The 26,020-nt window shown below is 44.1% G+C and overlaps 1 protein-coding gene across 1 annotated transcript in view; it reads right to left on the reverse strand.

Moving 5' to 3' along the window:
- The window catches only part of diaph3 (diaphanous-related formin 3), a gene marked incomplete at its 3' end in the record, with an annotated part of 39,114 nt that extends 13,888 nt beyond the window's left edge, over positions 1–25,226 (reverse strand). The window contains exons 1-4 of the mRNA XM_036132379.1: positions 24,656–25,226; positions 7,255–7,287; positions 6,596–6,778; positions 4,991–5,095 (exon numbers count right to left, since the gene is read on the reverse strand). Coding sequence (XP_035988272.1) covers positions 4,991–5,095; positions 6,596–6,778; positions 7,255–7,287; positions 24,656–24,859 — 525 coding nt within the window. The remainder of the gene's footprint in view (positions 1–4,990; positions 5,096–6,595; positions 6,779–7,254; positions 7,288–24,655) is intronic.
- Between the last annotated feature and the right edge of the window lie 794 nt (positions 25,227–26,020).

Consider the following 26,020-nt stretch of genomic DNA (forward strand, 5'->3'; position numbering starts at 1 on the left):
GTTGCTGCTGTTGTTATGCATTTGTTAAATGTTGGGTTTCACACTGGTGAGCTTTTGAGATACTTGAATTTCCCCTAAGGGATCAATAAAGTATTTATTTATCTATCCATGTAAAGTTGCATGTATTGTGGACCTACAATGAACGAAAAATAATGACATCTTTCAAATGTTTCATTTTGTCTCTTTTTTTAAAGCCGTTGGATACCTGATCACTTGCATTTAAGGACAGGCACTGTGCTGTACATCTTTTGTTACTGATATAGGGTTATTTGTTACTTAAGATAGGAGAAAATTGTAATGAACTACGCTTCAATTATTCTAGAAACAGATAATTACAGCATTTATTTGCAATCACTATAGCAATAATGTACTGACCAATAAACTGAGCAGTTATTACACTGTAATTCAAACAAAAAAAATTGTGAAACAAGATACTTTAAAATATAATCAAAATTTTAGTTTTTCTTCATATTGTTTTTTTTTTATATATTTCTTTTGGTCACCAAGGGAAAGAGAACATAAATACTCAAATCAACACCATATGGTGCCAGTTGATATTTTAAACACGGGTGGAAAACAAGTTTTAAAAATCAGAATCAGCTTTAATCACCAATTTGGTTCATACAGCAAGAACTCTGGATCCACTTTGCCCTCAATTAAGACATTTTAGTAAAGAAGTACAAAAAAGGAAAATTAAAAAAAAAATCTTGTAAATATGCCTAATTCTACAAAAAGAAGACCTGGTGCAAATAAGCATGATATCAATCTTGATATTCTGAAGTGTTCGTCAGACAGCCAAGGGTGAAGATACTGTGTCTGTGGTAGCTGGTTTTTGTAAACAGTAATCTATAGCACAGACATAATGGCAAAGGTCTAAACAGTTTGTGTGCAGGATGTGTGTGGTCTGCAGAGATGTTAGCAGCCCTTTTCCTGACCCCAGACCTGAAAAAGCTCTGAATGCAGGGGGGTTGAAGACAGGACCTGTCCTGTTTTGTGGACGAGTCAAACCACACAGTGATGGATGTGCACAGAACAGATCGCATAACAGCCGTTTAGATGTTCTGACCACACTAGTGGACCAGCTGATCCATCTTCTGTCTATTTGCAGACTTGTTACCATGATGAATGGGGACAAGGTTTTTGTGTCAGAGTGAGATGTGGACGAGTTGGTGAAAAGTGTGAATGGCTGCTCTTAAGGTTTCTCAAAGCATTCCCAACTGTAGCAGGTTCTTTAGCTGAGAAGCTGTTTTTTTTTTTATCTTCTCGCTGTAGTTTCTCTTAGCTGCCTTGATGTCTATGATGAGTTTGTTCCTGGCCTGCTTACAGAGGACCTGGATCCCCACTGCTGTAAGTCTCTTCCTTGTTCCTACTGATCTTCCTGAGATGTGAAGTGAACCACGGCTTATTGTTATAAGTGTGAAAGCTCTTGCTTTGCACACAGATGTCCACTCCAATCTGTGTAGTCAAACCATGCCTGTAACACCTGCTTTGACCCAACGGTCCACGTTGGAACACTCCTCAGAGGCTTAGAGGTTTTTTTGTTTTTGCCTACAGGCTGTGCTCACAAAACAAGGTTGTGGCAGCAGATCTGCAGAAGTCAGAGTTTTTTAAAAGTTAACTAGCATCACTTTGTCCATTTTCTTACTCGGGGAGCTGCTATTAGCCAAGTTGATTGAAGGCAAGGGTGATTGCAGTCTTCATTACCAAAGCTTTATGAGCTCATCTATCCTTTTTCCTTGCATGAATCTCAGGTGATATCCATCAAGTGCTGCTGCACCAACAACCAAGATATCAGTAAAGTTGAAGAATGGAGAAAAATGCCTAGAGAGGACTGTTTGGTAATTTGGAGATCTTCTTCAGTGAAGTGGGTCACCGACTGGTGGCACAGAGCAGAATAAACAGAAAAAAAAGAGAGAGAGAAACATCGAGGCTCCCATCTGGGGGGCATCTTGTTAGTAGTAGTACCGTTATAGGGTCGAGGACTAAAGCTGTTACCTTGAAATGTATTTCTCAATTTCCCAACATTGTTCTTTCCTTAAGGAAAATATTTGTACTAAAGATTTTGCTCTTGTTGGTCTGATGGTCTCTAAATAAACACCACATCAAACGCAATCTACAGAGTAATTAATTTCTTTCAATGAGTTATTGAAGTTATCTAAAGCTCTGTGCATTCTTTTTTTTTTATTTAAAAGATAAACACAACAAAGTCTGAGTTGAATTGTAAATATTTCTGTGAAATAAAACTAAGGAAGATCTCTGAAGAGTCTTGGCGTTTCAAAGGCAAAACTGAGTAAAACACAATTTCCTGCACAGCAAGGGCACTCCAGACAAATCAAACCAGGGGTCGTCTAGAGGTACAGTGGTTATTTCAAGTCAACTACTGCCACACACACACAGTCCGAGGTCAGCAATTATTTTGAGTAACAGCTTACCTGGAAAGTGTTTCTTAAGAGGGCCATCTACCAAATTCGTAAGACAGAGCCTTGTGAAAGTGCCTTTTTTGACTTTTATTTATTTCTTTTGTCTCCTTATAGGATGAAACTAACATGGATGTTTTAGGATTTTATGCAAGGAATCCAGAAAAAGAAATGAAAAACGATAAAGTGTTACATAATTAAAATAACCCTGAAATAAATTTTCAAACTCGATGTATTAAAAATACACAGTTCTATTTGAAATTATGTGTATAAAGGTACTCTTCATAATGTAAAACTGTAAAATGAATTACTGAGAATTTAATGTATTTGTTTGTTTTTTTGTTGTTGTTTTTTTATAAATAAAGTATCCATATATGGGATCTCATGGCATAGAATAATTGACATCACGGTGTGTGATATTACATGGTAGGCAAGCATTAAAGCTAGAATATATGCATTTATTCCCTTTACTGGCATCAGAATCACTGCAGGCCCTAATGCATATAAATAAGTAGCATTCAAAATGAGATACAGAATCAAAAGACAATCCTAGTTATCAAAGTTATCGTAGAACCCATGGAGAGCTCAGGATCACCGACACCAGACAGTCCACTTTTTCTGACCAGCAGATGTTAACTACTCCTAAAAAACTGGACCATACAAGCTTTGCCTGGCCGATACCAATTCTTGGTCTTCTTTGAGGTCTGGATTTACAATTGCAATTTATTATATGCTATTCAACCTCCACTTTAGTCCAAACATAGGCTTTTAGAAACTTGAAAAAAGGCTGAAAAAGATCAGTTTCTCTTCAAACATATATCTTTGATCAATTATCAGCCTCATTTACAGATCTGTCAGGATAAAATAAAAAGAAACTGATAATTTTCAGGCATCAAAAAGCCTATGTTTAGACTAAAAGTATTGGGTCATAAGAGAATAACACATGAAAAGAAGAAATGTCCATTAGGTTCATTGATAGTATTGAATTAAAGAGATAATAACATAATTGCAAGATTATTTCCATTTATGCAGCCAAGCATAGCTCCCTAACATTTATCAATATTTTCCTTAAACCCAAAAATAACATCACAGCATTCGTGGTTGTTCATGAATTTGTAGGCTGAAAACGGTGGAGGTTTGAAATTTTAGTACACTTAAAGGGTAACTCAACCCCAAATTTTTTTTTGGCAATAAACTGTTAACATGATTGTCTTATAGTACTGTCTACATATCCTGGTCATTATTTTTGAAAAATTTGTGCATATTTGTTGAAATCCTACTTTTGTGTCTAAAATCGTCAGTGTGGCGCCCTCCTAGGGTTAAACGGTGGTCTTGCATTGAATTTTGAATTAACGTTACTTTCGGTAGATGTGACTTAATTTTGATGTAGGGAGAGCTCCATCTTGTGTTTCCTAGCGAGCACTGTTGCACTTTTTAAACCCTCTGACGACTTTCTTTTCCTTCAAAAAAGCCACTACAAAACAAATCTACCAGCTTCTTATGAATTATTGGCAAATATACGTGAAAGCAACCAATTGTTCTGCTGTTAGCGTCTTGAGGCAGCAGGGAAGGGGCTGCTATGAGACCACGGTGAAGCTGGTTTTGGGTTGGACGTTGGATATCTGCGCTCTGTGGATTCAACAGCCAGCAGACAGAGAGCGGCAGCCTCTGATCAGCCTCCCTGTATCGGCTCAAACAGGAGGCAGACACTGCTGAAGCCACAGAGCGTGAATGTCCACCGTCCAACCTAGAACCAACTTCACTGCTGTTGCTGTCAACTTCCCTCTCTAGATCAACCATGCTTCGTGTCCACGTTACAAATGAATCATGAAGCACAAAGCTGCCGGTGATCCTGTCTGGATTACAAAGCGGGAAATAAATATGATGATATATAACTGGACCAATCCTGTCCTCCACTGTCTCTGCAGCATCGGGTCCGGGCTTCACTGAGTCAGCGCCTTGAACCAGCAGCTCAAACTGAAAAAGCTCAGCCACGCTGGGCTCCTGAAGCCTCCCTGACCTCCGGGGACGAGGGGGGGTGAAAAATCCTCCACCTCAAAAGACTGAACTGTGGTGTTACTACCAGCATAACTCTGCTCACTCTCCGTGATTCAATACGGCAAAGGAAGCTTACTGCTGCTTTCCCCCCCATCCTGAACGCAGCCCCCTCCCCTACCGTTGCAAACATATGCCCGCCTACTTTGGTGGAGTTTTTCCAAGTTAGTCTGGGGACAGGATTATGCTTTTACATGGGGGTGAGTTACACTTTAATTAGAATAAATAAATAAATAAATAAATAAATAAATAAAGGGTTTTTTTTTGTATCTGACCAGTCAATGTGTGATCAGAGACAATCAAGGGAAAAATGTTCAATTAGGACTTCTTTTCCAAATTGAAGTGCGTATATATATATATATATATATATATATATATATATATATATATATATATATATATATATATATATATATATATATATATATATATATATATATATATATATATATATATATATATATATATATAAATAAATAATATATCACAAGCTAGATGGCAAAACTTGAAAGACTTACTGTTTTTGAGGAAGCAAAAACATACTGGATGACCATTTCTCGCTTTGTGTTGAGGTCTTTTTCCCTCAAAGGAGCCTTTTTGTCCTCATTCAAGTTCATGTCCTCCTGGTGGGAAAATAGGAGGAAAAGGGTTTGTTCAAAAACAAAACAAAACCACCACGTGAAAAAAAGTACTTACTGTCTTCTGTTATTTTTTTCTTGTTAAAGCCAGATAAATCGGAAGATGTCACATCATGTCTATGAAGAGCTAGCTTTTTCACATTAACTTTCTCAGGAAAGTTGGAAGAGAAGGTATGTAGCTACGCAAATAGGAACAGGAGCATCAAGCCCCTGTCAGGTCGTCTACATACATGTTGTTAAAGAACATGACCATATTCCTCTGTCTTGCCTGGGCGATTTTTATACCCGCCTAAATACGCATACTGTGTGATCTGAAGGAAGTTGGGACCATATCAGCCATTACAGGTGTGTGAATGGGCTCTTACCAGTTTGAACCTTAATGGCAATGCTGGATCGGGTCCTCATTAGCGTAACTAACATGGCCTAAGCAATCCTTCATACCAATTACTGATATTATTGAAAACGTTAATCACAAGCTCTAATTGGGTTTCATGCCGTTTCCTTGCTTCACACAGCTTCTCTAATTGACAATGTCCCAACTCTAACTGGAAAAGATGATGCCGATTCGGAAGCTACTTTTAATCAAATTTATTAGTGTTCTCCTTTTTGTGTCACTTTTTTCATATTTTAAGAAGATATTGTAATGCACAGTAGACATTTCAGTATAACCATTAAGTTACACTTACATTAGAAAATATTTTGTGCATTGTTTAACAAAGAACAAACATTCAAGCTACTGACAGGGAAATGCCATCAACGTTGCTTCGTTTTTATTTCTTTATCTCTTTTTTTTTTTTTTTTTTTTTTTTTAAATCGCTGCCTTTCATTTACTGTATTTTAGGCAAAGCTGCTTCTTCATGAGAGTCTGTGATGCAGATGCAACCCACTGAAGTCAGCAGTCGTCGCACCAAAGCTGTCTTCTTTTACAGAAAGTGCAAAACAACCCAGAGCACAGCCTTGCCTTTGATTCAAGCATTGATTAATGAAACTATGAAAAATGTTCACATTTGTAATACACTTATCACACGTAGATGCTACTCAGTTCACGGCTCAGTCACTAAAGCTGAGTTAGCAGGGCTCACAGCGTTAAAGGAAGAAGCAACTGTTCAGATAAACAAGTCAGTGCGGCAGGAATGAAGCCAGGCTAAAATGACCGGCTAAATGATCCGCTTCCTTACAAATAAGATACAGCAGAGAGCTTTAAACCTGGTCGGTGTTTTTTTTTTTTTTTTTTTCTAAAGATGAAGACTTCCCCATTTCAACTACAACTGTCCCCCCATTTCTTTGTAGACATGTCCTGTGGTTCACACAGCTGTGGTGAGCTGCCGCTGCACGTTTAGAACATTGTTCCCAAAACCATTTATTTTCCCCCCAGTATCTTCATCACTCAGATGCTAGTTTCGCTTGAATTGTGATAAAGGTTTATTGGGGCAACTTGCAACAAAAAAAAAAAAAAAAAGAAAGAATGAAGGCAAGTTAGCGTACCATCATCTTTTCAAACAGAGCCAAGATCTCCTTTTCCGAGGTGATCTTGGACGAGAGCTCCTCAAAGCGATGGAGGGTGGATGCTGAGGCAGCGGACCAGTCATTGGCGTTGTGTTTGGAGAGCGTCAAGGGCGCGCGCTCCTTTTTGCTGCCGGGAATTCGGATGCTTGCAAATCGGTCGAGCTGCGGAAAACAAAGGAGAAATAACTTCTTTAGGCACGAGGAGCCTCAGCTCGCCACTCTTCAGGCTTGATTAGTTCAACGCGTGCGAGGAAGCAGAGTTAATTAGTGCAAAGATGAGACAAAACAAAACATGGGATAGACTACAAAACACATCTAAGAGTGTTATTACGTACAGCAGGCCAAACTTTAACAAGTAGGCAAACAGCACTAATTTGTGCTTGAATTGTATTAAGAACAGCAGCCTCTGCTTGACAGATGCAGTGCAGAGACGTCGCTACTTCGTAATGAAAAGCTGGCAAGGAAATGATTTGTTAGTGACAAAAGCATCTGTCCTCATGCAGATATCAGTACGTCTAAACTATCACAATAGATCTTAGATTCCACTTAAAATCAGCGGCTTAGTTAGTCTTAAATAGGATTATGTTAGTTTGGTCGCAGGCTGACAACAGAACGCATACTAGCTTCTCATATCTTACCATATCGTCTGTGAGGTTTCTAAAGGCCAAGTTCTATGAGGGGGAGGAGAATAAAAAAAAAAAATTAAAAAAATCAGGATAAAAATCAACTGCTTTCACTGGAAATATCTTTAACCACGTGCAAGAGCACACTTCTTTAAAAACAGAACAAAGACTGGCCCACGACTCAAATTAGGGGCTAGAATCTCCCTTTGTGGGATCCTTTATCCGACATTTATTAAAGAATAAAAATAAAGACTAATCCCATAATGTGTGTACACTCCACTTTCTGTAGAGAGTAAAAAATACATAAATAAATAAAAAGTCTTACAAATTGGTTGTTGCTATGTAAGCGACTGCGTGGCACAGAGGAGCGAAGCCGAGAGGCTGATGAAGCAGACGACACTAATCGACAAGCATCTAGTTCGGTACCGGTACTGGAAGGAAACAAACGCTAATCCGAACCCGGACAGACGGCAGATAAAAAACGAACAAAAATTAGAAGTTTCGCCGTCACAAGCAACCTGACAGGTGTGCCGGTAAGGAGCCTGAATCTGGCAGCTCTTCTTAAATGCAATTCTGTGCCTGACAGTCGGCGTTATCTGCAAGTACAATAGGTGGAAGTCAATTTTTCCGTACAAAACGAAAGGATTTTAGGCCCTCTGGTTGTCTGCTGCTGTTGAACATCAGCAAAAACTCTGCCTGAAAGGGAAGTCCAACAGGTCCGGGTCAAACGCGGCGGAGCCTCGACTTATACAGCGGAAAAGCTCGTCATCTGTTCAGTTTGATCCGCGATCATCAGCTTTCTCCAGTGCCAGTCAAGCAAATGAGTCTGTTTTTCCTGCTCTGCTACATTTTATGGTGTGTTTTATGTTCTTAATAATTTCATCCTCAGTGTTTTACCGTTTTTATGGCACATCCTTTTATTGCATTTGGGCTTGTTAAATTTTTTTGTTGTACACTCTTAAGTGCAGTTCTTGATTGTTTATAAAGTGCTTTATATGAAAATTGACACCGACGTTAACTTTTATATGATGCATTTTATGCTAATCCGAAGGCATCTTAGGGAGCTGCCACTGCACTGAGAAACTACTCTAATATGAACTCTAATAAAATCATACAAGAACATAAAATATTACATGTTCAGAGAAATGTATTCAGACTTGACTAAAGGCTTTAGTCAAGCTCATGAATAAAAAAGGAAAAGAGCCTAAATACCAGTGTTCAGCCACTGATAAGGCTGAAAACTGCTCAAACTACTGTTTGCTGATCCTTTAAAGGTGCAAGGGCAAAAAAATTAAAGTAGGGATGGCACTTATTCTACATTTCTTATTTTGTTTTAAACATTAGTATAGTTTTACCATATGGAAAATATATATCACATGAACTAGTAATACTGTAATATAACTGTATAAAAGGCTCAGACATTCTTTGTTTGTGATGTTGGTTCGGCTGCTATCAGGAAGTGACGTAGGTATAAGTTCAGGGCACTATCTGCTACTTCCGGTTAACTTCATAGCATGTCGGCTGTTTGCAGTTAGAACTATTGATGCTCCGAGTGTTAAGTTAATGAATGAACGTAAGTTACCACATTCAGTGCTTGGTTTGTTGATTACACACAGAAGTATTTTACACCTAAAAGTTCCGTTGGTCTTCATAAGTTTATGTTAAAACTGTTTACTTACGGTTTGGATTTTCGCTGCGTGTGCGCTGCGTCGGGGGTTGTGCGTCATGTGTGCATGTTGTGATCGGGCGTGCTGCCAGCTGACGCCATGGCGTAGTCTATTTATTTGACCACATGATGGCGCCAAAGCTACTCATAATAATTTGAGCTAGAAAACGTCTGTTTATTATGTTTCATTGAAACTGTGCTCACTTTGAGTTCTTGCAGTATTTAAGCCAAGTGATGCTATATTTACATAATTAGAATTATATCTATTATGCTGGGGAAATGTATTTCCATAGATCAAGGTTTAAGTTTGCCTTTTTTGGATATGTTTAAGTTTATTTGGTTTAAACTTCTACTGTTGCAATATATATCTGGCCTAATGGCAATTCATATGTTATTGCAGACTGTTGGCAACACTGAGTATTTGAAGTGGAATAAACCTGCTGACGGCAACAGTTAAAGGAGTGCGAGCCTCATTACCCTATTACCTGTATCCTGACCGATACACCATCTTGTTGGCTGTTAAAACCTGAAAAGAACCAGCCTCTATCCTATTACCCCCTAACATTTGGTCCTTCGAGCCGGATACAGTTCTCAAGATGGAACCAGATGGAATGACGCCTCCTGATGTCAGACCTAAACGGCAAACGCGCCGACCGAGCCGGTTTGATGACTATGAAGTTGACTACACAGGTCATCCCTTTATGGAAACGTATCACCGGGACAGCCCACAGCCTCTCCCGAGAAGTATGGGAGTTCAGCCTCAGTACCGCAGCACGTTTCCCTTTTATAGTGATAGAAATGTGGCCTACTATAACAGTCCTCTGCTGGAGAGAAGTCGGCAGGATTGGAACTTCAGCGATTTATCACATGAGTACACCCCCTTCTCCAATCATCTGGGACCCTCCATCCCACCACTTCATACAGACTTTAGAGCTCTGCAGGCAGAAAGAGAGAAGCTTCAGCAAGCACAGCAAGGATTACAGGAGGGTCTTAGAGAACTAAGTGAAGCAAGGAGTGATATTAAAGCATTGATTGAGGCTGCCTACTCACTGAGGAAGGATATGGCTCAGCTTACTGCCTCACAACATAATACTCATCAGCCCCCTACAAGCAGTTCGGAAGGGGCATACAGACCCACAACTGATACAGAGCCGTTAAAGGAAGATGAGGAAGGGTGGCCTGACCCACCACCGTGGCCTGAACCAGGAGAAGACCTGCCAGCAGGATTCTCCAACTTAAAGCTTGAAGAACAATATTCCGATGAAGGCTTACAATACCGCCCTCCCTTTAATGCAGAAACTCTCCCTGGTAAGCTTTCTAATCCTTCATGCCTTCCGCAGTATCAGGATCCTAAAGCAGACATGTTTCGTTCCCCACCACAACATCCTGGGCGAAACACGGGTTGGGAACCAAACGATAGAGGGTTGTTACAAAGGAAACCAGTTCCAGCCAACCCCTCCTCTTCAGTTAAAGGGACGGTGGGTGAGATGTCAGACCAAAATAACCCAAACATGCCCTTTTCCCCTGAGTTAATATATAGGGGGCCCAAACCAACAATTCCAAAGTTCATTCATTCAGATCCTTCTGAATTTGCCAGGCTCCGAATGGCTCTGGAGAACCTGCTCCCTCCTAATACAACTGAGCTCTTCAAGTATCAGATACTTGTCGACCATCTTAAGCTTGATGAGGCTAGGCTTATTGCTGATGCGTACCTGAACTCACCCCGACCGTATACTGAGACTATGGCAGCCCTCCATGATAAATTTGGACAACCTCATCAGCTTGCTCTAAAGAAAATTGCAAGTGTCCTAGATGGTCCAGAAATAAGACGAGGTGATACAGGAGCCTTCCAAAGGTTCTCTCTCCAGGTGCAGTCACTCGTTGGGCTGCTACAGACATTGGGGATTGAAGGAGAAGTGGAACTGAACTGCGGCTCCCATGTCGCTCGGCTAATAAGCAAGCTCCCTCCAGAACAGAGAGCTGACTTTCGTCGACACCAGTTCAAGCAGCCTGGGGGGATCTACACCCTGTATGACTTATCTGAATGGCTTCGTCATGAGTCATGGTGTCAGGGGTTTGATAGCCAAGTTGGTGGAAAGGGTATTAGAGAAAGAACCAGTGTGAGAGCTGATGCCCGTTCCACCAAGCAGGCTGTAACTGTCCTACATAATGCAAAGGGACCCTCAAAACACACTTTCCTGCCACCAAAGGAGAGTCAAGCTGGAGGGCAGGTGAAAGGCAAAGCTTATTGTGCCTACTGTGAGAGCACAGAACATTATTTCAGTCAGTGTAATGATGTAGCTAAGCTCTCCAAGGAAGAAATAAAGGACTGGATCCAAGTCAACAAACGATGCTGGCGTTGCGCCCGAAAGCATCTAGCAGCTCAGTGTACACTGAAAAAACCCTGCAGTCTCTGCCAGGGAAAACACCTACTGGCCCTTCACGAGATAAATGCACGAACTGAGGGAAGCAATACTGTCGTGGCTGGAAGGGAAGAAAGTTGCCTTACCAATTCAGCGTCAGGTTCCCTTTACCTGGATCGCCATGGGGCCAGCAATCGTGTTCTGCTAAAGATAGTACCCGTGCTTCTGAGGCATGGGAAACGAACTCTAGACACCTTTGCGATACTTGACGATGGTTCGGAGAGAACCATGTTGCTCCCGGCTGCTGCTAAAACCCTTGGTCTGACAGGCATCCCTGAAGACCTTCCCCTACGTACCGTCCGCCAAGACATTCAGATGCTTCACGGCCATACAGTATCCTTCAGTGTCGCTGCCGCTACCAATCCTGGGTCCCTCTACAAGATCGATGGAGCATTCACAGCTGATCCTCTTAACCTAGCTCACCATACATATCCTGTTGATCAGCTACAAAGGAAGTATAAGCACCTGCAAGGGATACCAGTGCCTGCCTTAAAGCAAGCAAAACCACTGCTCCTTATCGGATCAGACCAGCCACATCTGATAACTCCTATAGAACCAGTTCGGCTGGGCCCGCCTGGCAGCCCAGCAGCTGTCCACACCCGGATGGGGTGGACCCTACAGGGGCCAAGTCTGTTCATGGGGCGGCCAACTCAGCCTGCCTTATGCCTGTATACATCCTCTCAAGCAGATGAGTTATTTAAGCACGTAGAGCGGCTCTGGCAGGTGGATGCCATACCTTACAGATCTGAAAAGGAAGTGACACGATCAAAGCAGGATCAGCAGGCTGTGGCTTTGCTTGAGGCTAAAACAGATCGCATAATGGTAGATGGAGTCCTAAGGTATGCTACACCTCTCCTCCGCCATACACATATGCCACCATTGAAAGCACCCAGGGAATCTGTAATGCCCATGCTTCGAAGCATAGAGAGACGCCTTTTGAAGGATCCCAATCAGGCTGATGCCTACAGAGCTGAAATGCAGAAGCTGATTCAATCAGGAGCTGTAAAGGAGGTTGAAAACGACCCTTTGTCTAAGGAGAGCTGGTACATCCCTCATCATCTTGTTAGTCATAATGGGAAGAATCGTTTAGTCTTTAACTGCTCCCACAAATACCTTGGACAGTCCCTGAATCAGTTTCTTCTGCCTGGCCCTACCCTTGGGGCCCCCCTACTAGGAGTGCTAGTCAGATTTCGTGAGTATCCCATCGCTGTGAGTGGAGACATAAAGGGGATGTTCCATCAAGTTCTTCTCCTCCCAGAAGATCGCCCCATACTGAGGTTCCTATGGCGGGATCTCAAGGTGGACGAGCCTCCCAAAACCTATGAGTGGCAGGTCCTGCCGTTTGGGACCACCTCAAGTCCCTGCTGTGCAACATTCGCTTTGCAGCGCCACGTGATGGAAAATACCCAGCCTGATGACAGCCTTAGATTTTCCATTGAGAAGTGTTTCTACGTGGATAACTGCCTACAGAGTGTTGCCTCACCAGAGGAAGCCAAAGCCCTGGTGGATCGCCTGAGAGACTTACTAAAATCTGCCGGCTTTGAGTTACGACAGTGGGCTTCCAATGACCCAAGCGTTCTGAGTCATTTGCCTCCTGAAGCTAGATCACAAAGCCTGGATCTGTGGTTGGCAGAAGACAAATCCAACCCTTTAGAGACAACACTTGGACTCAGCTGGAATTGGAATACAGACTCCCTAGGCTATAAGCACAGGCCTGTGTCTTATGAGATGCCAACTCTTCGAAATATCTATAGGGTTCTAGCCTCACAGTATGACCCTTTAGGCTATCTGTTACCCTTTACCACTCGAGCGAAGCTCCTACTCAGACAGCTGTGGGATAAGAAGCACGGTTGGGATGACTCAAACCTCCCATCTACACTCCTTCAAGCTTGGTTGGATTGGGAGGCGGAGCTCCAGTTTCTACCTCACCTTACTCTTCCACGCGCTTATGTACCTGCTTATGCCAGCTTAAAGGAGGCTACCCGCGAAGTACACATCTTCGCAGATGCCTCGGAGAAAGCTTATGGAGCCGTTGCATATCTGAGGACTGAAGACTGCACCGGTCAGGTTCACCTCACGTTCATCCTAGCTCGCTCCCGTGTAGCCCCAAAACGTACCCTCTCTATTCCCCGCCTAGAGCTGTGTGGAGCTTTGGTGGCAGCCCAGCTGGCCAGCATCCTGAAGAAAGAACTTACCTCATCTATCAGAAGGATAGTTTTATGGTCTGACTCGACAACTGTCCTCACCTGGTTGAGCTCACAGTCCTGCCGCTATAAAGTTTTTGTAGGAGCTAGGATAGCTGAGATACAGGAGTTAACAGAAAACTGTACTTGGCGCTATGTAAACTCTGAGAGTAATCCAGCAGATGACTTGACCAGGGGAAAGACCCTGACCGAACTGAAGGTACCAAATCGTTGGTCTAACGGGCCTAGCTTTCTGCACGACAGTCCTGACAAATGGCCAGAGGAGCCGAGTTCTGAGCCCTGTGTTGATGAAGCTGAGCTCAGAAAGACTGTCTTCTGTGGAACAGCTACCACCTCCTTGCCGACCTTTCAGGATGGAACAGTGCACAAGAATTGGCAGGAGCTCTTGGATGCTACTATTAAAGAACTTCGAGGGCAGGCGTTCTCAACATCATCACCTAGCACTGAAGAGTATCAGGCAGCTGAACTGGCCATTCTTCAGCGTGCTCAACAGGAGTCATTTCCAGAGGAATGTAGATTGCTAGCAGAAGCAAAACCTGTTACATCCCGAAGTCGATTACTCACCCTGGCACCTGAACTGGATACTACAACAGGCCTCATTAGAGTAGGAGGTCGTTTACGACATCTAGAAGGTCTCGATGGCTCTACATTGCATCCCATTGTTCTGGATCCTTCACATCCTTTCACACGCCTTCTCATTCAGAAATATGACATCAAACTTCATCATCCAGGCCCTGAACGGGTGTTCGCAGAGCTGCGGAGATCTTACTGGATATTGCGAGGAAGAGAGGCAATACGTAAATTCCAGAGAACTTGTCCTGAGTGCCAGCGTTGGAGGGCCCAACCCTCTATTCCCAAGATGGCTGATCTTCCTGCTGCTAGGCTTAGATTGTATAAGCCAGCATTTTACTCAACTGGCATTGACTGTTTTGGGCCTATGATTGTGAAGATGGGAAGACGGCATGAGAAACGCTGGGGGATCATTTTCAAGTGTGACAACAAGGGCAGTACACCTGGATCTTCTAAGTAGTCTGGATACAGATGCATTCCTCATGGCCCTTAGACGATTTATCGCCAGAAGAGGAACACCCGCAGAGCTATGGTCAGACTGTGGAACCAATTTTAAGGGAGGAGATCGAGAACTCAGAGAAGCCTTTGCCAACATGTCAGAGACGTTGCAGGGACAGCTTGCCCAGAAAAGGATCACATTTCGGTTTAACCCACCAGCAGCCCCACATTTTGGTGGAGTGTGGGAGAGGGAGATCCGTTCTGTCAAGTCAGCTCTCCGCACTAGTGTAGGATCCCAACCCCTTCAAGAGGAAGTACTTCTTACGGTTCTGATGGAGGTGGAGTCAATCCTCAACTCAAAGCCCTCGACTGATGTGGCAGATGTGGACCCTGTGACTCCTAATAGCCTTCTCATGGGGCGGCCTGATGGATCGCTGCCCCAAGTGGTCTACCCAAAGGTGGATGTCCTCAGTCGAAGGCGCTGGCGGCACTCACAGGTTCTTGCTGATCAGTTCTGGGCAAGGTTCATCAGAGAATACCTTCCTAGCCTACAGGCAAGACAGAAATGGCGCTCAACCCCTCCTGACCTTCTGCAGAAGGCCGTGGTTATGGTTGTAGATCCACAGCTACCTCGAGCTCTATGGCCTATAGGTCAAGTGACTGAGATTCATCGTAGTGATGATGGATTTATCAGATCTGCTGATGTGAACATTAAGGGACATGTCTACACTAGACCGGTTGCTCGGTTGGTTGTGTTACCAGCTGTACCATCTGAAGAACAGGACGCTGACATCAACAGCCGGTCATCCCCTGAAACTAATTGAGAAGCCTTTTATTGTTGAGCAAATGTGGCATCACATTTGGGGGCGGCTGTATAAAAGGCTCAGACATTCTTTGTTTGTGATGTTGGTTCGGCTGCTATCAGGAAGTGACGTAGGTGTAAGTTCAGGGCGCTATCTGCTACTTCCGGTTAACTTCATAGCATGTCGGCTGTTTGCAGTTAGAACTATTGATGCTCCGAGTGTTAAGTTAATGAATGAACGTAAGTTACCACATTCAGTGCTTGGTTTGTTGATTACACACAGAAGTATTTTACACCTAAAAGTTCCGTTGGTCTTCATAAGTTTATGTTAAAACTGTTTACTTACGGTTTGGATTTTCGCTGCGTGTGCGCTGCGTCGGGGGTTGTGCGTCATGTGTGCATGTTGTGATCGGGCGTGCTGCCAGCTGACGCCATGGCGTAGTCTATTTATTTGACCACATGATGGCGCCAAAGCTACTCATAATAATTTGAGCTAGAAAACGTCTGTTTATTATGTTTCATTGAAACTGTGCTCACTTTGAGTTCTTGCAGTATTTAAGCCAAGTGATGCTATATTTACATAATTAGAATTATATCTATTATGCTGGGGAAATGTATTTCCATAGATCAAGGTTTAAGTTTGCCTTTTTTGGATATGTTTAAGTTTATTTGGTTTAAACTTCTACTGTTGCAATATATATCTGGCCTAATGGCAATTCATATGTTATTGCAGACTGTTGGCAACACTGAGTATTTGAAGTGGAATAAACCTGCTGACGGCAACAGTTAAAGGAGTGCGAGCCTCATTACCCTATTACCTGTATCCTGACCGATACACCATCTTGTTGGCTGTTAAAACCTGAAAAGAACCAGCCTCTATCCTATTACCCCCTAACATTTGGTCCTTCGAGCCGGATACAGTTCTCAAGATGGAACCAGATGGAATGACGCCTCCTGATGTCAGACCTAAACGGCAAACGCGCCGACCGAGCCGGTTTGATGACTATGAAGTTGACTACACAGGTCATCCCTTTATGGAAACGTATCACCGGGACAGCCCACAGCCTCTCCCGAGAAGTATGGGAGTTCAGCCTCAGTACCGCAGCACGTTTCCCTTTTATAGTGATAGAAATGTGGCCTACTATAACAGTCCTCTGCTGGAGAGAAGTCGGCAGGATTGGAACTTCAGCGATTTATCACATGAGTACACCCCCTTCTCCAATCATCTGGGACCCTCCATCCCACCACTTCATACAGACTTTAGAGCTCTGCAGGCAGAAAGAGAGAAGCTTCAGCAAGCACAGCAAGGATTACAGGAGGGTCTTAGAGAACTAAGTGAAGCAAGGAGTGATATTAAAGCATTGATTGAGGCTGCCTACTCACTGAGGAAGGATATGGCTCAGCTTACTGCCTCACAACATAATACTCATCAGCCCCCTACAAGCAGTTCGGAAGGGGCATACAGACCCACAACTGATACAGAGCCGTTAAAGGAAGATGAGGAAGGGTGGCCTGACCCACCACCGTGGCCTGAACCAGGAGAAGACCTGCCAGCAGGATTCTCCAACTTAAAGCTTGAAGAACAATATTCCGATGAAGGCTTACAATACCGCCCTCCCTTTAATGCAGAAACTCTCCCTGGTAAGCTTTCTAATCCTTCATGCCTTCCGCAGTATCAGGATCCTAAAGCAGACATGTTTCGTTCCCCACCACAACATCCTGGGCGAAACACGGGTTGGGAACCAAACGATAGAGGGTTGTTACAAAGGAAACCAGTTCCAGCCAACCCCTCCTCTTCAGTTAAAGGGACGGTGGGTGAGATGTCAGACCAAAATAACCCAAACATGCCCTTTTCCCCTGAGTTAATATATAGGGGGCCCAAACCAACAATTCCAAAGTTCATTCATTCAGATCCTTCTGAATTTGCCAGGCTCCGAATGGCTCTGGAGAACCTGCTCCCTCCTAATACAACTGAGCTCTTCAAGTATCAGATACTTGTCGACCATCTTAAGCTTGATGAGGCTAGGCTTATTGCTGATGCGTACCTGAACTCACCCCGACCGTATACTGAGACTATGGCAGCCCTCCATGATAAATTTGGACAACCTCATCAGCTTGCTCTAAAGAAAATTGCAAGTGTCCTAGATGGTCCAGAAATAAGACGAGGTGATACAGGAGCCTTCCAAAGGTTCTCTCTCCAGGTGCAGTCACTCGTTGGGCTGCTACAGACATTGGGGATTGAAGGAGAAGTGGAACTGAACTGCGGCTCCCATGTCGCTCGGCTAATAAGCAAGCTCCCTCCAGAACAGAGAGCTGACTTTCGTCGACACCAGTTCAAGCAGCCTGGGGGGATCTACACCCTGTATGACTTATCTGAATGGCTTCGTCATGAGTCATGGTGTCAGGGGTTTGATAGCCAAGTTGGTGGAAAGGGTATTAGAGAAAGAACCAGTGTGAGAGCTGATGCCCGTTCCACCAAGCAGGCTGTAACTGTCCTACATAATGCAAAGGGACCCTCAAAACACACTTTCCTGCCACCAAAGGAGAGTCAAGCTGGAGGGCAGGTGAAAGGCAAAGCTTATTGTGCCTACTGTGAGAGCACAGAACATTATTTCAGTCAGTGTAATGATGTAGCTAAGCTCTCCAAGGAAGAAATAAAGGACTGGATCCAAGTCAACAAACGATGCTGGCGTTGCGCCCGAAAGCATCTAGCAGCTCAGTGTACACTGAAAAAACCCTGCAGTCTCTGCCAGGGAAAACACCTACTGGCCCTTCACGAGATAAATGCACGAACTGAGGGAAGCAATACTGTCGTGGCTGGAAGGGAAGAAAGTTGCCTTACCAATTCAGCGTCAGGTTCCCTTTACCTGGATCGCCATGGGGCCAGCAATCGTGTTCTGCTAAAGATAGTACCCGTGCTTCTGAGGCATGGGAAACGAACTCTAGACACCTTTGCGATACTTGACGATGGTTCGGAGAGAACCATGTTGCTCCCGGCTGCTGCTAAAACCCTTGGTCTGACAGGCATCCCTGAAGACCTTCCCCTACGTACCGTCCGCCAAGACATTCAGATGCTTCACGGCCATACAGTATCCTTCAGTGTCGCTGCCGCTACCAATCCTGGGTCCCTCTACAAGATCGATGGAGCATTCACAGCTGATCCTCTTAACCTAGCTCACCATACATATCCTGTTGATCAGCTACAAAGGAAGTATAAGCACCTGCAAGGGATACCAGTGCCTGCCTTAAAGCAAGCAAAACCACTGCTCCTTATCGGATCAGACCAGCCACATCTGATAACTCCTATAGAACCAGTTCGGCTGGGCCCGCCTGGCAGCCCAGCAGCTGTCCACACCCGGATGGGGTGGACCCTACAGGGGCCAAGTCTGTTCATGGGGCGGCCAACTCAGCCTGCCTTATGCCTGTATACATCCTCTCAAGCAGATGAGTTATTTAAGCACGTAGAGCGGCTCTGGCAGGTGGATGCCATACCTTACAGATCTGAAAAGGAAGTGACACGATCAAAGCAGGATCAGCAGGCTGTGGCTTTGCTTGAGGCTAAAACAGATCGCATAATGGTAGATGGAGTCCTAAGGTATGCTACACCTCTCCTCCGCCATACACATATGCCACCATTGAAAGCACCCAGGGAATCTGTAATGCCCATGCTTCGAAGCATAGAGAGACGCCTTTTGAAGGATCCCAATCAGGCTGATGCCTACAGAGCTGAAATGCAGAAGCTGATTCAATCAGGAGCTGTAAAGGAGGTTGAAAACGACCCTTTGTCTAAGGAGAGCTGGTACATCCCTCATCATCTTGTTAGTCATAATGGGAAGAATCGTTTAGTCTTTAACTGCTCCCACAAATACCTTGGACAGTCCCTGAATCAGTTTCTTCTGCCTGGCCCTACCCTTGGGGCCCCCCTACTAGGAGTGCTAGTCAGATTTCGTGAGTATCCCATCGCTGTGAGTGGAGACATAAAGGGGATGTTCCATCAAGTTCTTCTCCTCCCAGAAGATCGCCCCATACTGAGGTTCCTATGGCGGGATCTCAAGGTGGACGAGCCTCCCAAAACCTATGAGTGGCAGGTCCTGCCGTTTGGGACCACCTCAAGTCCCTGCTGTGCAACATTCGCTTTGCAGCGCCACGTGATGGAAAATACCCAGCCTGATGACAGCCTTAGATTTTCCATTGAGAAGTGTTTCTACGTGGATAACTGCCTACAGAGTGTTGCCTCACCAGAGGAAGCCAAAGCCCTGGTGGATCGCCTGAGAGACTTACTAAAATCTGCCGGCTTTGAGTTACGACAGTGGGCTTCCAATGACCCAAGCGTTCTGAGTCATTTGCCTCCTGAAGCTAGATCACAAAGCCTGGATCTGTGGTTGGCAGAAGACAAATCCAACCCTTTAGAGACAACACTTGGACTCAGCTGGAATTGGAATACAGACTCCCTAGGCTATAAGCACAGGCCTGTGTCTTATGAGATGCCAACTCTTCGAAATATCTATAGGGTTCTAGCCTCACAGTATGACCCTTTAGGCTATCTGTTACCCTTTACCACTCGAGCGAAGCTCCTACTCAGACAGCTGTGGGATAAGAAGCACGGTTGGGATGACTCAAACCTCCCATCTACACTCCTTCAAGCTTGGTTGGATTGGGAGGCGGAGCTCCAGTTTCTACCTCACCTTACTCTTCCACGCGCTTATGTACCTGCTTATGCCAGCTTAAAGGAGGCTACCCGCGAAGTACACATCTTCGCAGATGCCTCGGAGAAAGCTTATGGAGCCGTTGCATATCTGAGGACTGAAGACTGCACCGGTCAGGTTCACCTCACGTTCATCCTAGCTCGCTCCCGTGTAGCCCCAAAACGTACCCTCTCTATTCCCCGCCTAGAGCTGTGTGGAGCTTTGGTGGCAGCCCAGCTGGCCAGCATCCTGAAGAAAGAACTTACCTCATCTATCAGAAGGATAGTTTTATGGTCTGACTCGACAACTGTCCTCACCTGGTTGAGCTCACAGTCCTGCCGCTATAAAGTTTTTGTAGGAGCTAGGATAGCTGAGATACAGGAGTTAACAGAAAACTGTACTTGGCGCTATGTAAACTCTGAGAGTAATCCAGCAGATGACTTGACCAGGGGAAAGACCCTGACCGAACTGAAGGTACCAAATCGTTGGTCTAACGGGCCTAGCTTTCTGCACGACAGTCCTGACAAATGGCCAGAGGAGCCGAGTTCTGAGCCCTGTGTTGATGAAGCTGAGCTCAGAAAGACTGTCTTCTGTGGAACAGCTACCACCTCCTTGCCGACCTTTCAGGATGGAACAGTGCACAAGAATTGGCAGGAGCTCTTGGATGCTACTATTAAAGAACTTCGAGGGCAGGCGTTCTCAACATCATCACCTAGCACTGAAGAGTATCAGGCAGCTGAACTGGCCATTCTTCAGCGTGCTCAACAGGAGTCATTTCCAGAGGAATGTAGATTGCTAGCAGAAGCAAAACCTGTTACATCCCGAAGTCGATTACTCACCCTGGCACCTGAACTGGATACTACAACAGGCCTCATTAGAGTAGGAGGTCGTTTACGACATCTAGAAGGTCTCGATGGCTCTACATTGCATCCCATTGTTCTGGATCCTTCACATCCTTTCACACGCCTTCTCATTCAGAAATATGACATCAAACTTCATCATCCAGGCCCTGAACGGGTGTTCGCAGAGCTGCGGAGATCTTACTGGATATTGCGAGGAAGAGAGGCAATACGTAAATTCCAGAGAACTTGTCCTGAGTGCCAGCGTTGGAGGGCCCAACCCTCTATTCCCAAGATGGCTGATCTTCCTGCTGCTAGGCTTAGATTGTATAAGCCAGCATTTTACTCAACTGGCATTGACTGTTTTGGGCCTATGATTGTGAAGATGGGAAGACGGCATGAGAAACGCTGGGGGATCATTTTCAAGTGTGACAACAAGGGCAGTACACCTGGATCTTCTAAGTAGTCTGGATACAGATGCATTCCTCATGGCCCTTAGACGATTTATCGCCAGAAGAGGAACACCCGCAGAGCTATGGTCAGACTGTGGAACCAATTTTAAGGGAGGAGATCGAGAACTCAGAGAAGCCTTTGCCAACATGTCAGAGACGTTGCAGGGACAGCTTGCCCAGAAAAGGATCACATTTCGGTTTAACCCACCAGCAGCCCCACATTTTGGTGGAGTGTGGGAGAGGGAGATCCGTTCTGTCAAGTCAGCTCTCCGCACTAGTGTAGGATCCCAACCCCTTCAAGAGGAAGTACTTCTTACGGTTCTGATGGAGGTGGAGTCAATCCTCAACTCAAAGCCCTCGACTGATGTGGCAGATGTGGACCCTGTGACTCCTAATAGCCTTCTCATGGGGCGGCCTGATGGATCGCTGCCCCAAGTGGTCTACCCAAAGGTGGATGTCCTCAGTCGAAGGCGCTGGCGGCACTCACAGGTTCTTGCTGATCAGTTCTGGGCAAGGTTCATCAGAGAATACCTTCCTAGCCTACAGGCAAGACAGAAATGGCGCTCAACCCCTCCTGACCTTCTGCAGAAGGCCGTGGTTATGGTTGTAGATCCACAGCTACCTCGAGCTCTATGGCCTATAGGTCAAGTGACTGAGATTCATCGTAGTGATGATGGATTTATCAGATCTGCTGATGTGAACATTAAGGGACATGTCTACACTAGACCGGTTGCTCGGTTGGTTGTGTTACCAGCTGTACCATCTGAAGAACAGGACGCTGACATCAACAGCCGGTCATCCCCTGAAACTAATTGAGAAGCCTTTTATTGTTGAGCAAATGTGGCATCACATTTGGGGGCGGCTGTATAAAAGGCTCAGACATTCTTTGTTTGTGATGTTGGTTCGGCTGCTATCAGGAAGTGACGTAGGTGTAAGTTCAGGGCGCTATCTGCTACTTCCGGTTAACTTCATAGCATGTCGGCTGTTTGCAGTTAGAACTATTGATGCTCCGAGTGTTAAGTTAATGAATGAACGTAAGTTACCACATTCAGTGCTTGGTTTGTTGATTACACACAGAAGTATTTTACACCTAAAAGTTCCGTTGGTCTTCATAAGTTTATGTTAAAACTGTTTACTTACGGTTTGGATTTTCGCTGCGTGTGCGCTGCGTCGGGGGTTGTGCGTCATGTGTGCATGTTGTGATCGGGCGTGCTGCCAGCTGACGCCATGGCGTAGTCTATTTATTTGACCACATGATGGCGCCAAAGCTACTCATAATAATTTGAGCTAGAAAACGTCTGTTTATTATGTTTCATTGAAACTGTGCTCACTTTGAGTTCTTGCAGTATTTAAGCCAAGTGATGCTATATTTACATAATTAGAATTATATCTATTATGCTGGGGAAATGTATTTCCATAGATCAAGGTTTAAGTTTGCCTTTTTTGGATATGTTTAAGTTTATTTGGTTTAAACTTCTACTGTTGCAATATATATCTGGCCTAATGGCAATTCATATGTTATTGCAGACTGTTGGCAACACTGAGTATTTGAAGTGGAATAAACCTGCTGACGGCAACAGTTAAAGGAGTGCGAGCCTCATTACCCTATTACCTGTATCCTGACCGATACACCATCTTGTTGGCTGTTAAAACCTGAAAAGAACCAGCCTCTATCCTATTACCCCCTAACAATAACAATACAATCAAATGAATGATGCTTGTAAAAAACCCAAAACTGCAAGTGGGGGTTGTATTTTTTTTTTTATTTTGCTTAATTATTCCACTGACGGTGCAAATGGATCATCAATAAATGTGATGTTTATGTTTCAAAATATAAATGAACAATATTATTGTGTAATAACCAGTAATACCCTAATTTAACCGCCTGCCATTATGTAGTGCCCTTTTTCATTTGAGTACATTTTTATTTTAAGAGCAGCATTTGTTTTCATGAGGCTGACTGACACAGAGACGGATTCATCGGCACAGGGACAGTAAGGAACTTCTCGTTTTTTTGCCGCTTTTATTATCATCATCAAGAGAAGTTAAGTTAAGCTTAGATCACTTTTATCAAGATAAGTTATGATAGAAATGTGGGTACAAAATTATGGCTCACCCCCAATTCAAAGTTAATTTCAATACATCTTGTACCATGTTTAAAAAATAATAATAAATAATTAGCTGCAATTGTGTCATTTTGTCCCATCAACTACAGAACAAATTTTATCACGCATGTACGTTCCTGGGAAGAAAACTCTTGAGCACAGAGTCCACCTTAAATGCTTTAGGCAGTTTTGTTTTGTTTTTTGTTATATTATGAGTTTTAGCACAATTTGATGGACAAAGTTGAAACCACTGAAGATTACATCAATCTTGTGCACTGGTTCATTTCTTGCAATAAACTTTCCAGCAATTCTTACTCGAGCCACTTCCTCCAATAAACCTCGGAAAGTTCCAGCAGAAGCAGATTAAAACACTACCCAAAGACTTATAATGCGTCTCTCTTTCTTTCTACACTTACGTGTTTATATGCCAAGGTAAACATTGCAACCCCACTTGGGTCCCCTGCCAAACCCCTCCCATCACAGAGGGTCATTACACGCCTCCCCCTGTGGTTTCCATCACAGGCCTTTACCAGGCACCTCACCAGAATCTCTGAGCATGGACACGAAGTTCCCCTGCGCTGGCATGGTCGAAATACGGGAGTCAAACAGGGGGGGTGACAAAATCTGTGAGACAAACAACTTTCCTGTCTACAATGCTGTCAAGACCCCCCACAGCGAGTCTTCTAACCAGTGACGACTTGTCTAGACTCCAACATCTCCCCAGCCGATGGAGGCAGACAGAGCCTTTGATTGGTTTGTAGTAGCAGGAAACACATGGATTAGGCCTGGCTAAACCCTGTGCTAATTTTAACTTTTGAGTCTCTACAATCAACAACAAAGGGAAAAAAACAGCCAAGGTCACATTTGCAAAGGAAAAAAATTAGACAATTAATGATTTAATTTTTGCAAAAGGGTTCTAAAAGTATGACAACTAACAGCAAGTATGAGCCAGGGTGCCTTTTCTTGCAGGGGGGTGGGGTCTGCTGTTTCACCTGGCATTTTTAGGGCATCTGGTTTGTGATCACTTCAACACAATGTTTAAAAGTGAATTTGTTCTTTACTAACATTTAAAAAAAGAAGAAGTCAAAACCACGCTGTGTGCATAAGCACCTCTATTATTTATAACCTGAGACGGAGAGATGGACCGAGTCTGACTCTAAGCCATGTTTACTTTATCTTCCCATAGCAGTAGGACAAGTTTAACCTTTCTACTTGGTGATGTTTATACTTACAAACTTGGGTTTGCGGTCTCCGGCTTCATCAAACCCGGACGTGCTGCTGTGAGGAGCTTTCTTCTTCTGGGGCTTACCGTCTCGTCCTGAGGTGGATTCGAACCTTTGGCTGTAACTTTCCATGATTCTGACTAAACCTGCGTCTCCTTGAACTGACTGGAGCACTGCGGGCTGGGTAGGAAAGCCCCCGGATGTGCAAATCATAAACCGTTCACCTAACGAGGAATATCTCTGCCATTAGGTCTGTAAAAAAAAATAAAGAGCATGGGGCGTCCAAAGGTTCACGCAGCGGCACCGGGTTCCAGCTACCAGCCTAGCTAAACAGCGAGGAGGCGACATCCATTATTTTACACTGGCTTAACTCAGAGCTAATCCAATTTAAGGACTGTCACGCAACGCTTAAGATCACAACACCGCGAAAGAGTCGCAAGTACCGCCACAGTCCGCAGCGGATGAGTTGTATTTGCGCGTTAATAAGCGGCTACAGCGTCTTTAGAAGCAGGGTTTAAGGCGCTTCCTGGAAAATATTGCAGATTAGCGGCTGATAGTTTTTGACAAACGCGCGCTGTAACACGTCAGATCCGTAAGTTTAACTCAGCCAATAGAAGTTCAGTTTTTTGCGCATGCGGCTTCTGATTGGTGCCGCTGCCTCTCTTTTCGGGAAAGTATTTCATTGGCCGCCGTGAGCTGTCAAAGTTACCTGAAATGTTTTAGGTTGGTTAGGTTTAATGTTGTCTGTGTCCCGCAGGTGCGTTTAGTTTGGCCTTCCTTAGGTTCATTTTCATGTCAATGTTAAACGTACAAGGTTTTTTTTCTTTATGTATTTGAAAGTTTGATTAAATAAGAAGTTTGTTTTCTAAAATATGTTCTACTTATTCATTGTTATAAAAAGGGGACAGCTAATATATGTTAGATGCAGAGGCTAATTTTCATGTGTGTTCCCTTTGCAAGTTGATGGTATAATAAAAAAAATAATAATTCTGTCATGCATTATATACTGAATAAATTCCCCCCCCCCCCCCCCTAAAAAAAAAAAAAAAACATGCACGTGTTTCTCTGATATCTAATACAAATTATTGTGAACAGTTATGGAAAACATAGATGATCGGAAACACAAAAAAGGCACAAAATGTACAAGACAGAAGCGCATCCTTTTGACTGCTCCTTTATTCAAGTGGCATCTCAGCAAATCATTACAGCTCGCACACAGACTTGGCAGAGATTTACGCCGGATGCCCTTCCTGATGCAACCGGGATACAAACCATTCATCCATTGCTCAAGATGGATACCGCAATGTTTGATTGCCATTCTTCTTTACAAATTAGTCTACCATTTCCAGTGTGTGTGATAGTCTTGAGGAGGAA

This window comes from Fundulus heteroclitus, unplaced genomic scaffold, assembly GCF_011125445.2.
Source record: "Fundulus heteroclitus isolate FHET01 unplaced genomic scaffold, MU-UCD_Fhet_4.1 scaffold_498, whole genome shotgun sequence".
Classification (NCBI taxonomy): Eukaryota; Metazoa; Chordata; class Actinopteri; order Cyprinodontiformes; family Fundulidae; genus Fundulus; species Fundulus heteroclitus.